This window comes from Hippocampus guttulatus, chromosome 8, assembly GCF_054856545.1.
Source record: "Hippocampus guttulatus isolate MCC_2025c chromosome 8, RoL_Hgut_1.0, whole genome shotgun sequence".
Lineage (NCBI taxonomy): Eukaryota > Metazoa > Chordata > Actinopteri > Syngnathiformes > Syngnathidae > Hippocampus > Hippocampus guttulatus.
The window spans coordinates 8,570,459-8,585,810 of record NC_141268.1 but is presented as its reverse complement, the minus strand read 5'-3'; the positions used below and the strand labels follow the sequence as shown (position 1 = coordinate 8,585,810).

Here is a 15,352-nt window from a genome sequence, read left to right as displayed (position 1 = left end):
TCGTTCCAACAGTGTTGAATATCATCAACACACTAAAAGTACCTCTTAACGGCATTAACGTCCACGAAAACTCGACAAAAGCAAAACAAAACAAAAAAACGTCCTCGTCTTTTCACTGCACGGCAGCAACTGTGTTTCTATACAATATCGTCTCACCCTGAAATACGACACAAGTGTTTTGTTGTTGTTCCACGGGGTACAACACTCACACCGCCATATACGTTCGTCGAAACAGGATTACCTAAGAGAAGCAGGAAACGCGTAATCAAAAACGGACGGATTTATTTGACGGAGGTGAATTAATCATTGTTTCGTTGTTGTTTCACGTCGCACAACACCACTTAAGAGCAGCCCTTTTAATTCGAAACTCTACTCAAATTCAAAAGAGTTGCTGCCGCATACACGTTTTATGATTTTAGTTTCTTTTGTTAGTTGCAGTGTTTTTTATTGTACAACCACCCCATTTTGAATCCTGACATGGTACAGTCCCCACAGCTAGACTGTTCCGAAACGACAGCAAGATGGCCGTCCACCTGTATTCTGTGTAAACAATAACAATCAAATCGTGTCGGATTTTGTGGCCGAGGAGATTGTTCCTTTGTGACAATTTTCATATCACATTGTACATATATCATATAGTTTAATCTATGTTGCTTACGTAACAGATGAGCGTTGAATAATAAAAACCAAGAGTACTCCCCAGTGTAAAGTAAAAGCGCACAGCATGGTGTCGGTGGTGGTTTGGAAGTCAATCGCGCCAGCCAAAAAGTTCTAAAGTTTTGGGTTCGAATTTCAGCTCCGGCCTTCCAGTCTCCCCTACTTTGTTTCCTCCTAAAATTTAATTGATTAAAATGTATTCTCATAAAATATTTTCACTCAAATGTAAAGGCAGCGTGCCTCCGTGGGGGTTCTCCCATATTCCAGAAACGTGCATGACAAGCTAAAGGAACACTTAAAATTGTCCCTAGGTGTGAGCGTGAGTGCTGATGGTTGTTCGTCTGTGTGTGTGCCCTGTGATTGGTTGTCACCCAGTTCAGGGTGTACCCCAACTACTGCCCATAGACGAGCTGGGATAGCCTACAGCAGGACCGCGACCCTTGTTAAAATAAGCTGATATGAAAATGGGTGGGGGATGTAAACACATCTGATTCACAGTAGAGGTTCTGGGTTTGAATCTGTCACTTGCATGTTCTCCCCGGATTTTCCCACGTTGTAAAATCATGAATGTTCGCTTCATTAAGACAGATTGTGAAGGGTTGTTTTGTTTTTATGTCCGCTTGCAAGTGATTGGTGATCAATGTACAAGGTATTGTATAAGTCAGTGGTTCTCAACCCTTTTTCATTGATGTACCTCGTGTGTTTTTTTCCAGTCAAACACCCAGTGTAAAGCATTTTGAATGAAGAAAAAAAAACAGCTATCCAAATAGGTCCATGGGACTGCAAAAACAACACTGCAAGATAACTCTCAAACAGCTTTTTTTTTTATTACATCTTCAATCAATAACAGTACATTTTAGTACAGTATCTATCTTGCATCCAGCTCACCGTGGAACACCAAGAGACTGAAAGGAAATACCAAAAAAAAAAAAAAAAGTGGAAAGCTACATAAAGGTGCAGAGCTCTAGTATATTCATGGAAACAAGGTGGAGGGAGCAGGAAAATCCATCTGGAGTTGAATCGCATTTTCACTGGTGGCCACACACACAAAATACATTACATTTATTGAAGTACATCATTGTAGAGAAAGGAAAAAGTGAGAATGTCACACATTAACAAAAGTGCTTCTGTATACAGTGAAATGTTGCCACAGATGTTCGTCTTTTTCAATTTAAGACCAAAAGAAAATAGAAAAAAAAGTGTAATATGGACACTGTGTAGGTGTGTTTTGTTCCATTAAGTGAAGATTTGAAAGAGAGAAAAAAGCTTGCCAAAAATAAATTATCAGAATGATTGTTATATTCTGAAAGGTTTGCGTCAATATAACTGGTAAGCATATTTGAGACTAGATATGCCGTCTCTTGCTCACTATGACGCATAGAATTACCAGTTATTGGTATGGAGAGTCGGCGCCCCAAAAATGACTGATTAGGTTCAAATCAATAGGAACCAAAATGAAAAAAAAAATCTAGGACCGTTTTTTTTTTCATTTAATTTTTATTATTTTAGCACCACTGAAAGCAAGTCTACAGCATGCACATCTAAATTAAGTTGTGTCGGACAAAATTAAATGTCTCAACTTAAAAACAGACCATATTTTCCAGACATTGTTTTTTTTTTTGTACATTTCATTCACAGAGTTGCAACTGCAGTCCCAACCAAAGGAAGTGTCTATTTAGTAAAGTGAGGTGTTTCACCCAAAAAAGTGGATACTAAACACAAGACCCGAAACCTCCCCACCCACCCCAATTCATATCATAAAATCAAACTGCCCCTCCTCTGCCCGAGATAATCTCAGCACCTGCCTCGCTGCACCATTTCTTCCCACCCAAAGTCAATGGCATGTAAAATAATTAAAGAGGGAGAGATGTGGGGGTTATAACTGGACAAAGTTACTCAAAAGAACTCCTTTTTGCACCGGAATGAGTATTCATAACTTAGAGCATGTGCTAGGTTAGTTAACATTGGATTAGTTGAGAGGCAAAGCTTCATGTGCAAAAGGCTGTGATTGAAACAAAAAGAAGAAAAAAACCCCAGCTAGTATATAAATACATTAGACATTTTGGAAAAGCTGCTTGTGTAATATGATCCAAGCTTTTTGTTTTAAACTTCTGCATGTTTTTCTCTCGTCGCTCATTCGTGATTTAACTGGATTAGAAAGGACACGCTGTCATTCAAACATATCTAAAACCACTAAAGAAATACGAACCCCCCCAAAAAAGCCATTGAGTAACAAACCGTCTGAATAGAATTCTTAAAAAAAAAAAAAAAGTTAAATAATTTGTACAATTACACTCCAACATTTGCTTTCAAGACGCACGTTTGAATGGGATGATAGTGTTGCTTTTTTTTCTTTCTCTCTTTCTCTCTCAAGATAACATGAAATGGTCCGAGAAGGAATGCACAAGTTTCTGATTTGATACCACAGGAGATCCTTTCTTTAATTAGGCGATAAGACAATTGTGCTCTTCTTTGTGTGGGAAAGGATTGTTTTTCCCTTCGACATTTTTTGTGGTGTCCAAGTCAGTTTTAAACAGTGTTGAAGAAGATGCTGTGAACATTCTGAAGTGGTAATGGTCTTCCAGTCGGCTTTGGAGTTAAAAGGACATCTAGGAAGCAAAGACGAGAGGGAAATGTAAAACAAAAACACTCCGCTTTTTAATCCAGATTGCACAGACTGTTTAGGACAATGTTCTGTTCCTACGAGATATAACTTGATGTCTATCACTAAAACCTATGTTCATGTAGTTGGAAAGTCAGAATTACGGCTAATATTTACATGGAAAAACACTTGCGATATATAAAGGGGGCACCTACATTGAAGTTGAGACATTTAATGGCGGTGAGTTCATTTGTACAAATGCATTTCAATTCTATTACTTGGGGTGCAAGTAGTCTTATTTTTAGAATTGAGTATTCTATTCATCCCATTGATTAAATTGGATAGATTGCTTTGTGCATTATTAAACAACCAGAGGCACATGTCAGGTGTTTGTGTTATTTTTGTCCACGTGGTCACATTCAACTTTAGTATCTGTGACCTTGACTGTGAATGTCTTTACAAGACAATGCCTGACCTGGTAAGTGACTTGGGCGTCAACCAATACAACTGCAGAGCTGGCTGTTCGAGAGCTGCCAACTCTTACATATTTTCCGTATTTTGTTCCGCAGTAAGATTTGTACACAGTCATAGCTATTGATGCAATTGGACTAGTGCGCGCGCGCACACACACAATTGCATTTCTGTATTTTGCACATTCCACAGTAAACCAGTTATTAATTTGTTCAAAGTGGAAGGAAACAAAATAAAGAAACACATTTTCTGTCTAACAACCCTCGTGAGGAAGGGAGGTTCAGAAAAATGGATGGGGCACAATACATTCCATGTCAAGGAACAATAATTTAGTATAACTACTGTACATTCTCGTCCGTACATGGGTGATGCAATAAACATATTGAAATAACAAATTAGAATCACAGAGTAATGATTATGTTGTGAGGCAAAATAAGAGTTGGCCCATAATTGTCTAAAGCACAGGTGTCAAAGTCAAGGCCCGGGGCCAGATCTGGCCCACCACATCATTTTGTGTGGCCAGCAAAAGCAAATCAAGCATGTCAAGTTCCATGATGCTTGCTTAAGTCTGAACCAAAATTTCAAATTGTCAAATGTAATCCACAATAACAGTCATTATTCTTGACTTCTGATTTTAGAAACCAGTTATTCATCAATTTGTTGTGCGCTGTGTATGTAATATGTGGAGATGATTAAACATTTATATGGGTTCCCAAAATTTATAACAGCCCTCCAAGTCAAACCGTAACTACAATGTGGCCCGCGACAAAAATGAGTTTGACACCCCTGGTCTCAAGCATCCGAGACTTAACACACATTTTATTTGTTTTCGCTAGCGACAGAGTTCAAACTGGCTCAGCAACTTTTGGACACTCACGTATATGAACAAAAGTGTCACTGAACTCAAGCCAGCACATTTACCAAGCGGGTGTCTATTGGAGAGACGTGCATTTGTTTCACAGCGTAACGACTGATTAGAATTCAGTGGCTGACATTTGATCTGTCACCATACACTAGTATTAACGAATGGGGAGAAAAAAAAAATAACCTTCAGGCTTCAATTCCAGATCTTCAGGAAGCTGTCCCAGGATCCTGTGGCAACCGCCATGCCATCATCAGTCACGCCCAGGCAGCTTACGCGGTTGTCATGGCCAGCCAACACACCTAGAGAGGTAAAAATAAAGAAAGAAAACCTTAAAGGAGACACATGAATGAGCATTCACTTTGAAATGGCTTGTATACAAAGAAAATAGTACAACAGAGAACCATGCTGTGAGACACGTCCTCTGGCAATCAGCAGGGATGTTTTAGAACGACAGTTATGTTTGGAACTATGGTTCGATGAATCCCGAATGACCGCCAGAGCACGCCGTCACTCGGAATCCTTGTGTTCATGAGAGAAGATTTTGTGACACTGGCAATCATACGCGCCCCGCGTCACTAATGACGACGTTGGTATGCTTACTTGAACTGCGAGTGCTCAAAAGACCGGTATTGATGATTGGACTCACCGGCACGGTCGGCCTTTAGTGTGTCCCACACGTTGCAGTTGAAATCGTCATATCCGGCCAGGAGGAGACGGCCGCTCTTGGAGAACGCCACTGAGGTGATGCCGCAGATGATGTTGTCATGGGAGTAGATCATCAGTTCCTGATCGGCGCGCAGGTCAAACAGCCTGCAAGTGGCATCATCCGAGCCGGTGGCAAAGGCGTTGCCATTGGGGAAGAACTAGAACCCAAAACATTAGTAAACACAAGGACATCAGAATGTACACTACAGTGATCCCTCGCTATTTCGCTTTTCGTTTATCGCGGCTTCAGTGCATCGTGGATTTTTTCAAACATATTCATTTAAAAAATATATATATATTGTATATACACGGAGTACAGTACTGTATATGTTGCTCTATGTGACTCGCTGTTGTTTAGCAGCTTCTAGCGGACCATTTGCGGACTTAAACAGAAAAGAATTTAACCTGTATAAGTTTATTGGTCGCTACTTTGCGGATTTTCGTTTATCACGGGTGGTTTTGGTCCCCATTAACTGCGATAAACGAGGGATTACTGTACTCACAAATAGGTTGGGATTTTCGACTTTCAGGTCAAGTTAGGATGTACCTAAAATGTGCTGTCAGCTTTACAGCACATCTGAAGTTGACAATGTCTCAACTTTGGAATGTGCAAGGCCAACTGTTAAATGTTTCAGTACTATTTGCACAACTTGCTTGAGCTGAACGCTGAAAGTCCAAACCGCCCGACTATTATGCCTTTCGGTGACCCAACGAGACTCCCAATCGCTTTTGCAACCTGCCGATGGCACAACTTGAGACTCATCAATGGCCACTCCTCCCCACATGAGAACATCTTGTTTGAAGTCTCGCGATGGCAAAGTATCATGGCATGCCCATTAAATAGCTCGACTGGGTTTCTGTTGCAGACATACTTTAGGTTCCGCTACTGAAAAAGAAAAATCAGATAACCACAACTACATTCTTCCTATTCAAAATTGGCGCGTTTGATCATTTGTTAGGTGTAATCTTGATCTAATGACGTAAAAAGGGCCGTTCAGTTTCCAAATAACGATGCGATTTATCGGGCCATTGAACACCTGGTGTAAATATTACCCTTTCGTTCTTTGTCGAAGAAAAGCATGTTGAGCAAAAAGTAACAAAACACTCAACAGTTGGGTATGGGCATTCACTAGTTGAGAAAAAGTCAAGTTATAGGGTGTTTCAGGTTCATCATGAAACTTCACTCAAAAGCCAAATATCCCTCACATTTTGCGGGTAACTGAAGTTGCTTCTCTAAAAACGACCATTGACTTACACAGATGGCATTGATGTCGGACTCATGGCCAGTGAAGGTCTGTCTGCACATGCCCTCTCGCACATCCCAGAGTTTGGCCGAAGCGTCGCAGGCACCGGAGACAAATAATCGAGAATCCGGGGCCAAAGAGAGGCTCATGACGTCACCCGTGTGCCCGGCGAATGTGGTCGTCTGCTGGCCGGTTTCAATGTCCCAAAGGGCACTGTCACATGGCAAAAACACATTCTCTTACAAGCCGGGGCATTTGGAAAATGGCTTATCAAAACACTGTGCTTTCCCTTACCAGGTGGTGTCTCCCGAGCTTGTAACAATCTGGTTGTCATCAAGGAAACGACAGCAGGAGAGGTATCCTAAAATGGAGGCACGCGCCAGGACAATCATCTAAATATTTGCTTCATCCGACATACAAACTTGGCCGTCTTGGCCGGAGTGCCATTTCAAAAAAGTAGGATGACTTAAGAGTTGTAAATACACTACTTTCTTGTACTTACTTACTTGTAAAAAGACTACTTTCACCTATTTATTTTAATGAATTTAACTTTACGATGGGCCAATTAAACCTGCAACATAACATGGTTATACGAGTTGTGGTAATACAGGTTTGAAATGTTCCAAGCATGACCACTCCGCTCAAATATGGCCTACAATGGCGATCTCCAACCACCGTTGTGTGTGCAGAGAGAGAGATCATCAGATGTGCTATGGAAAATGATACCATTTCGCTTAGTTGGTCCAACAATGACCCTTTATTTACTCTAAATACTTTTCATCGAGCTATGCCAACAACATACAGTATAGTGACATGCAGAACTATTAAAGGCCCTCCCAATAGACGACAGAAAGAAGTTAACATTTGTTGCCATTCATGAGTAAATTCAGGCAAAAATCATTACTTTTTGTGACATTTATGCGGTGTTGTGCTCTAAGTTTCACACTGCTAAAAATGTGCCTTGGCTAAATAAAAGGTTGCGCAATACAACCAAAGCCAATACCTGTGTGTCCGGCAAGCTCGCGGCTCACGCGCACGTTGCCCTCGCGGGTTTTGAGGTTGTAAATGGAGCAGATATTGTCTAAGCCACCGCAAGCCACGTAATTTCCTGAAGGTGCATATGCGCACGTCATGACCCAGGAAGAACGAAGTGGAATGGCGTGGACCTAGAATGAGAGTCAACAGCACATATTTGAAATACCCAACTTGCTCGAACTGATGGCTTTTATGACCTCCGGTGATTCAAGACAACATTTGACACATTTCAAAGACTAAAAAGTTGCCAGACACTATCTATTGTAACATATTCCAATAGCCTACTCAAAAATGTTACTTATTTGACCACAGTTATTGTGACCGGTTCAAAGATGTGGCCCTGGCGCAGTATTGCGCTGCATAGCCCGTCCAGAATCAGAAAAATGACTTGCCTTGTTTGTGGTATAGCTGTCCCAAATAATTAGTTTGCCATCCTGAGAAGCACTGACCAAAAGCCTGGGAAAAAAATTGTCGAAAAGTTTACTTTTGTCATCCATTTTGTGAGTTACAGCGACACAAATGTCATCCATACAAGATTGGACATAAAAGCGGAGTGTGCCATTAGGCTTACCTGGAATCTGTTCCCCAGTGCATGGCATAGATTTTGGCCAGATGACCCCTCAATGTTCGTCTGGTACGCATCTGAATTCGCCCAACGGGATCGATGTTCGCCGTGATCTGAAAAACAAGACAAAAAACATTTGTTTTTCAGCAGAAGAAATGGTCCGTTCTGGTTTCATAAAAGTGCAGCGCACAGTTGAATACGCACGCACACACACTTTTTTGTGAAGAAGCAAAACAAAGTGTGACAATTGTAAAGCGGAATACTGTCTCTATAATAAGCCGCTCTCGCACAACTCTAATTGCCCCACGGAGATAAAGTTTTCTGAATCTGAATAGGGCGGCCCGGTAGTCCAGTGGTTAGCACGTCGGCTTCACAGTGCAGAGGTACCGGGTTCGATTCCAGCTCCGGCCTCCCTGTGTGGAGTTTGCATGTTCTCCCCGGGCCTGCGTGGGTTTTTTGCGGGTGCTCTGGTTTCCTCCCACATTCCAAAAACATGCATGTCAGGCTGATTGGACGCTCTAAAATTGTCCCTAGGTGTGAGTGTGGGCGTGGATGGTTGTTCGTCTCTGTGTGCCCTGCGATTGGCTGGCAACTGATTCAGGGTGTCCCCCGCCTACTGCCCGGAGATGGCTGGGATAGGCTCCAGCACCCCCCGCGACCCTAGTGAGGATCAAGCGGTTCGGAAAATGGATGGATGGATGAATCTGAATACTATATTTCACATATTTTTAAATGAAAAAAAAAAAACCCTGAAAAGTGGGGCATTCAAAATGATTTGCCGCACGCCCCGAGTTAACACTTTGTAGAATCACCCTTTGCTGCGATTACGGCTGCAAGTCTTATGGGGAATGTCTCATCGAGAGATTTGCACATCTAGAGACTAACATTTTTGCCCACTCTTCCTTGCAAAACACCTCAAACTCAAGATTAGATGCAGAGCGTTTGTGAACAGCAGTTTTCAGATCTCTCAACAGATTCTCGATTGGATTCAGGTCTGGACTTTGACCTGGCCATTCTAACAGCTGGATATGTTTAGTTTTGAACCATTCTATTGTTAGACTTTGCTTCATGTTAGGATCATCCTCTTGTTGGAGGGTAAATCTCCATCTCAGGTCTTTCGCAGACTCCAACGGGTTTGCTTCCAAAATAGCCCTGTATTTGGCTCCACACACCCTCGAATCAGTTTAAAGCATTTCCCCTTGCCCCTGCTGAGGAAAAGCAGCTCCAGACCATGAAGCTGCCGTCACCATGTTTGCCAGTGGGGATGCTGTGTTCAGGGTGATGTGCAGTGTTACCGTTGACGCCAAACATAACGTTTTGCATTTAGCCCAAAAAGTTCCATTTTGGTCTCATATGATGAGAGCACCTGCTTCCACGTTTGGTGTGTCTTCCAGGCGGCTGAAGGTGAAATTCAAATGGAACTTTTTATAGATTACTTTGAGAAATGGCCTTCTTGCCACTCTTCCATGAAGACCAGATTTTTGCAGTGTGCAACTAAGAGTTGTCCCCTGGACAGATTTCCCCCACCTCAGCTATAAGTATCTGCAGTTCATCCAGAGTGACCATGGGCCTTTTGGCTGTATCCCCCATCAGTACTCTTCTTGTTAGGGATGAAGGTTTACTCGGTCTTGGTCAGCTTGTGATGGTCTCATACTCTTTCCATTTCAACATGATTGGTTGAACAGTGTTCGGTGAGATGTTCAAAGCTTGTGAAATCTTTTCATATACTTATCTTGCATGAAACTTCTCCACAACAGTATCTCGAACCTGCCTTGTGCGTTCCTTGGTCTTCTTGATGTTATTTATGCTTAAGAAGACCTCTGAGACTATCACTGGGCAGGTGCATTTACACCGAGATTGATGCCAAACAGGTGGACTCAATTTATTTACTTATTCTGGAGTGAGTTGGCTCCGCTGGCAGTAAAGGGGCCGAATAATATTGCACGCCCCACATTTCAGTTTTTTTTTTATTCTAAAGAAAGGTTTAACATATTGTATGAATTGTCTTCCACTTCACAATGGTGCCCCCTTTGGTGTTGATTCTTCACAAAGAATTCAATTTTATAGCTACGTTTGAAGCCTGAAATATGACAAAAGGTCAATGAGTTCAAGGGGACCTAATACTTTTGCAAGCCATGGTAAACAAGCACAAGCGGTGACTTGTTCCTTGTCATGTGTGGAGTGGCTTCCATTATAAAAATTGGTTAACATTAATAATTGCTGATGTTCCGTGGAGATTATGATGTGGGTGCTTACCTGTGATAGCGTGGCATCTGCACATGCTTTCCTGGCATCCTGTCAAGAAGGGAAAAAAAATCGAATCACATGCTTATTTTAATAGCATTGCAGAGTAAAAATAAGTCGTTGACTCACTCTGATTTGATTTTTGAGCTGCTCGGCCTCTTGGCGTAACTGGTCCAGTTCACTCATTTTACTCTTTTTCAGTTACCTCTCTCCAGCTATTGGGGCACTTGATCTATGAACGAAATGTGGGCCATTAATTGATACATAAGCACAGTCGAGCAAAGTGGCTTTTTAACTCAGACGCAACCACCTACTAGGCCTTAGATGCTGACACAAGAACAAATTTAAATACATATCAGTCAATGCTCGACTGATATGGAAAAGTAGCGGTCATCCATCTGACCTCAATCCCTGGGATATTCCTAATATGTGTTCAGTAATCAATAACACACTTATATTAATAGGGAGAAAAGGAACGGGCTGTAGTGCTTTTTACCCCTTTAATAATTGGTAAAATGGCAAATAGATTGCGCTTATGTAGCACTTTATCGGCACCATATGGTGCCCAAAATGCTTTACAAAGCCACAAATTCACCCATTCACACACACTGATGGGAAGCTGCTGCTATGCAAGGAGCTGCCAGGTCTACTGGAAGCACATTAGGGTTTCGTATCTTGCTCAAAGAGACTTGGAAATTGTGACAGGGTTGAGAATTGAATTTACAACCTTCAGGCTGGGGAATGACCAGTGTACCACTGAGCCATGAAGCCTGATCTTATATACAACAGAGAGAATTTGACATTCAACAGTCAACCCAGTCAATGCAATAACGAGCCAACTTTGCAAAGGGACAACATGACTGCAAGCAATATTTTGCACACTTGGATCGATCATGTTAATTATTCAAAGAGCAGTACATTGGCAAGCAGATGACATTTAAATGTTTTAAAATGGAGCCGGACTATATGCCTCTATTCTGTGACAGACAAGAGTCTGAAAACAGCTAGAAAACAATAGATGCGTGAGGTTAAATGGTCCAAATTTCCCAATTTGGTTCACCAAGTGACACTTCACTCAGATACAAGGGTAATAGTAATGCAAGTGGAAATGGTCTTGAATCCACAGCAAAATCAAATGGCTTCTTCCTATGTGCCGCCCAACCTCCTATGCTAATCAGTTTATTTTCATAATTTAGCTAGGAGGAAAATAAATAAATAAACACAACTAACGTCTTTGGCTGAGGTAACAAATATTTCCATAATGAGATCAAAATTAAATTTAATCTGCACAGCTGTCGAATTGTTTTTTTTTAAATCTAATAACAGACTGTAGATCCTACTGTCCAATCACAGTAATGCATGTTGATTCATGTGGATAGTTAACGTGGCTACATATATATATATACACACACACACACACACGCGTTTTGATAGCTCGAATGAGACAGACACATACCTGTATCTGTCCCATTTATGCAGATTGACACCATTTCTCCTCGTCTCATGCAGCACAAGGTTTCAAGCAAATTGTTTTTGTTGATTTTGCACAGTCATTTGTCCAAATTTACTGGTGTATCGATCTAAACAACCACTATGAAAAAGGTACAAATTAATCAATGCAAGTAGTGGCTTAAGACTTTGCACAGTGCTGTGAGCATATATGATTTCCCCATTGACCTCTGTGGATGCTTGCACTTCCTCTCCCTCATCACTTCTTCTTTCCCAAGCGCCTGATCAGGGTCAGCTGACTGCCTGATAAACAATGAGCGCGAGTAAACAGTTTGGAGTTGGGAGCTCACCGGCTGCTCTGTGATCGCCTCACCAGTTGAATTCAGTGAGTCTGCTCAGTGACTGAGTGGTCTAAATGTCATGTCAACCAGTGTTAAACGATGAAAATGTTTAAATCGGCTGAAACTGGATCTCAGAGTGTGCGTGTGTGTGGGAGGCGGGGAGTGGAGGTCATAACCAGCAATATTATCGTGCAAAATCCTTAATCCCAAAGAGCTCAAATCCTCGGTCAATGAGTGAATGAGTGTGTAATCCTATCCATGTCCAGCAACACAAACAGCTGGCGAAGCCATGCGGGGCAAAGGCAATATGGTTTTCCATTCATAAAAAGGCTGATTTTGATCTTAATTCTTTTACACTCAACCTGCTTATGACAATTGCCTGGATTTGGTCACCAACAATATAGCTATCACATAATTTCCACTTTTTTATGTATTTTCCTTGATTCCAGTCATGTATTTGTTTGTTTTATTTCAGTTCGGATATTGACAATGTTTGTACACCAATAGACATTTTATTATTTTATTTCATTTCTGTGCAGTTAACCAAACAATGACACTTGATGTGGGCTCCACGGTGTGCACTACAGTGATATACCTACAACTGGGATTGTTTGCATTGTATTTGCATACCTGCAGGATAACTGTCCATTCTAATCTGTCAAGAGTAGGCGAGCTATATGACTACACATGACAACATTTAGCAAAAAAAAAAAACGTTTGAGGCTCTACTCTCTAGATGACACTCGGTTGTAGAGCTATGGGACTTGCAGTGCTATTCAGAGATACAGCTAAACGCCATTTTGCCTTCCCCCTGACTTGTCTGTCCGCTAGTTAGCTTAGCATGTGGCTCGTTGTGGGGCGGCCTGCAAGCGGCAGCTACGGCTCCTATCATTCCTTTTCAGCCCGACATTATATACACTTTTAATTTTACATTCAGTCTTATGACACACTAGAATTCAAACACATTGCAATAAAAGAAAACATCTTCCGTCCTTGCGTAATTACAGCGACTTGCCATTAAAAGCTAGTGTTAGGGAGGAGGCGCTTTGTTAAAAGGGTTCCGGCGAGGCCACCGGCTCTGCACAAATCCACTTACTTGCACACTAAACAATCTCGTTAAGGCATACGGCATCCATTTGATAGAATTACGACCGTCGGGGTGCTTATTTGCGGATCAAAATTCTTGATGAGCAAGGTCGGGCTTTGTGGCGAATACTGCCCTGACTTTCCCCTTCCACCAAGTGGGCACACGACCACGTATATCGTCTCAACATTTTTACTTCGAAAAAGATTACAATTGAAATGCGAGATTCAAAGCACGGGGTCGCAGCCGATATGCTACCTTCCAACACAAAAAAAGGGTGTTAACCCCGCAATTCACATTCATTGCGCCACGAAGAACCTCCGGTGACACTTAACGCTCACATTTCTGCACGTAACTACTCGTAAAGAGCAGCGACTGCGACCAAAGCACAACTAATTAGGCAGCATATAGTATTATTTCTACTATACACGAACACAACCCAGCCATATCGTCGCCAACCGTGCATTTTAAAAATACATATATCGATAGATATATATGCACACCCATGTGCGTGCGCGCACACACATACACAAACCACTGCAATTGCAAGTAACCAACATGAGTTTTGAATTGTCAACATTGTAGGGTTGGTCTCACTCTATGTAGTTAGGATTATTCTTGTAGAATTTATCAGGGTCTGTAAGGTGGGGAGGGGGGAGGCCGGAGAGGAGAGCCCTCGGTTTGGCCATGGGTGACACCGAGCCAGGGCTGGTTAACGGTACACCTAATTCTGTAAAATCTGACGTCTCCACTGCTTTATGTGTATACACATAGATTGTATTTGTCGTATTGTTTTTAGTAAGCACCTTTGGGCGCTTGTGTTGAGACAGCAGCTGACTTAAGAGGCTAAAGCTAGCGCTACCCCACCCCCGAGCGGCTTAATTCGGCCACAGTACCCGACCCCACACAAGATGATTAGGAGGATAATCAATACAGCAATGCAATCGCTCTATTTCACCTCACCTGAGTCAATATGTTTTTTGGCATTGACCGGGAAAAGAGACGAGCCCACGAAAATCAGCGAAGAGACCCCACCACTAGCTCAAGAACTAGCCAGCCCCAGCTAGCGTCGCTTTGCCGAGGAACCAGCCAGCCCAACAGTCGACCAACCGGAGATGAGGGAGGGAGGAAGGAGAAAAGGGGGGGGGGGGTAAATCACACCCACAAGCCTTGCTCAGAACAAAGGCAGACCCCCAAAAAAGTCGAAGATTCAAAGTTCGTTGGCACTAGTTCACCACAACCACACACATACCGCCGCCTCACCCCGCCACTATGCCAAGTCGAACGCGTGCCCTTTGCAGACGAAGAAGCACTCTAGTCCGGCCATCGAACGTCGAGATGGGCGCGGTGACCCTGCAGTCTTAGCTGGGAAACCCCAGGCTGCAGCAAGAAAAGCAATCAGCCTCCACCGGTGGTGCCTGTAGCTAAGTCCGAAAATAACACTTCTTGAGGAACATTAATAAATGTTTCTACTTGCACAAAACTCACTAACAAGTTGTATTAACTCTATTGTTACGTCCCAAATTATTTGGGCACAACAATTTACAGGGTGTCCTCGGTTAACGACGCAGTTCCGTTCTTAGGGTGGGGATGTATGACAAATTTGTATGCGAGTCTGAACACAATTGTAGTTTGACTTATTTCAAAGCTAAAGTTTGGACAAATTATTGAAGTAGTTTTTCCTTTTCCTTAAGAATACATTTAATTCACAGGTAAGGTGTGTAAAAAATGATAGAATTCAAATCTGAACTATGAGTTTTTCCCCAACAATTTGGGGCAGGTGATCTACAAAGTTATACAAACAGATCTGAATGTGATTGCTCTGCTTGAGAAAAAAACTAAACAAAAGAGTTGTGGCTGCTTCACTATGACATGTCTGCTCACATAACCCTGAACTTCTGACAGTTCTTGGCATAAAAGAACATACTCACCCAATTTGGTACTTTGTGATCCACCCCATGAACTTGATCTGGGGAAAGAGCTCAAGGTCATTAGGGGAACATGTTTTGTGGCTGTGATGACGGAGCTGCAGAGGATACCAGAAGAATCCTCCCAAGAGTTCTTGAAGGACGAAGAAAGAGAAGGCTGAG

General features: G+C 42.2%; 1 protein-coding gene across 2 annotated transcripts; it reads right to left on the bottom strand.

Moving 5' to 3' along the window:
- Positions 1-1,459: 1,459 nt before the first annotated feature.
- Positions 1,460-14,632, bottom strand: gnb1b (guanine nucleotide binding protein (G protein), beta polypeptide 1b). Of its 2 annotated transcripts, none has more exons than XM_086117624.1 (11): positions 14,526-14,632; positions 10,518-10,620; positions 10,401-10,439; positions 8,151-8,257; positions 7,972-8,035; positions 7,548-7,710; positions 6,839-6,905; positions 6,556-6,757; positions 5,242-5,458; positions 4,779-4,894; positions 1,460-3,266 (listed from the first exon to the last, which is right to left on the bottom strand). In XM_086117624.1, the coding sequence occupies exons 2-10, from the start codon at positions 10,572-10,574 to the stop codon at positions 4,788-4,790; spliced, it is 1,023 nt and encodes a 340-aa protein (XP_085973750.1). In that variant the 5' UTR covers positions 10,575-10,620; positions 14,526-14,632; the 3' UTR covers positions 1,460-3,266; positions 4,779-4,787. The 2 variants fall into 2 exon arrangements, with proteins under 2 accessions (XP_085973750.1, XP_085973748.1); XM_086117622.1 differs by lacking the exon at positions 14,526-14,632 and adding an exon at positions 14,226-14,512.
- Between the last annotated feature and the right edge of the window lie 720 nt (positions 14,633-15,352).

What these genes read in the sequence shown, in the direction of transcription:
- gnb1b (XM_086117624.1), bottom strand. Translation starts at nt 10,574, where the DNA reads ATGAGTGAACTGGACCAGTTACGCCAAGAGGCCGAGCAGCTCAAAAAT. An exon ending in CACTGGGGAACAGATTCCAG is followed by an intron (nt 8,036 to 8,150) that starts GTAAGCCTAATG and finishes TTTTTTTCCCAG; the next exon opens with GCTTTTGGTCAGTGCTTCTC. An exon ending in CGAGCTTGCCGGACACACAG is followed by an intron (nt 6,906 to 7,547) that starts GTATTGGCTTTG and finishes CCTCCATTTTAG; the next exon opens with GATACCTCTCCTGCTGTCGT.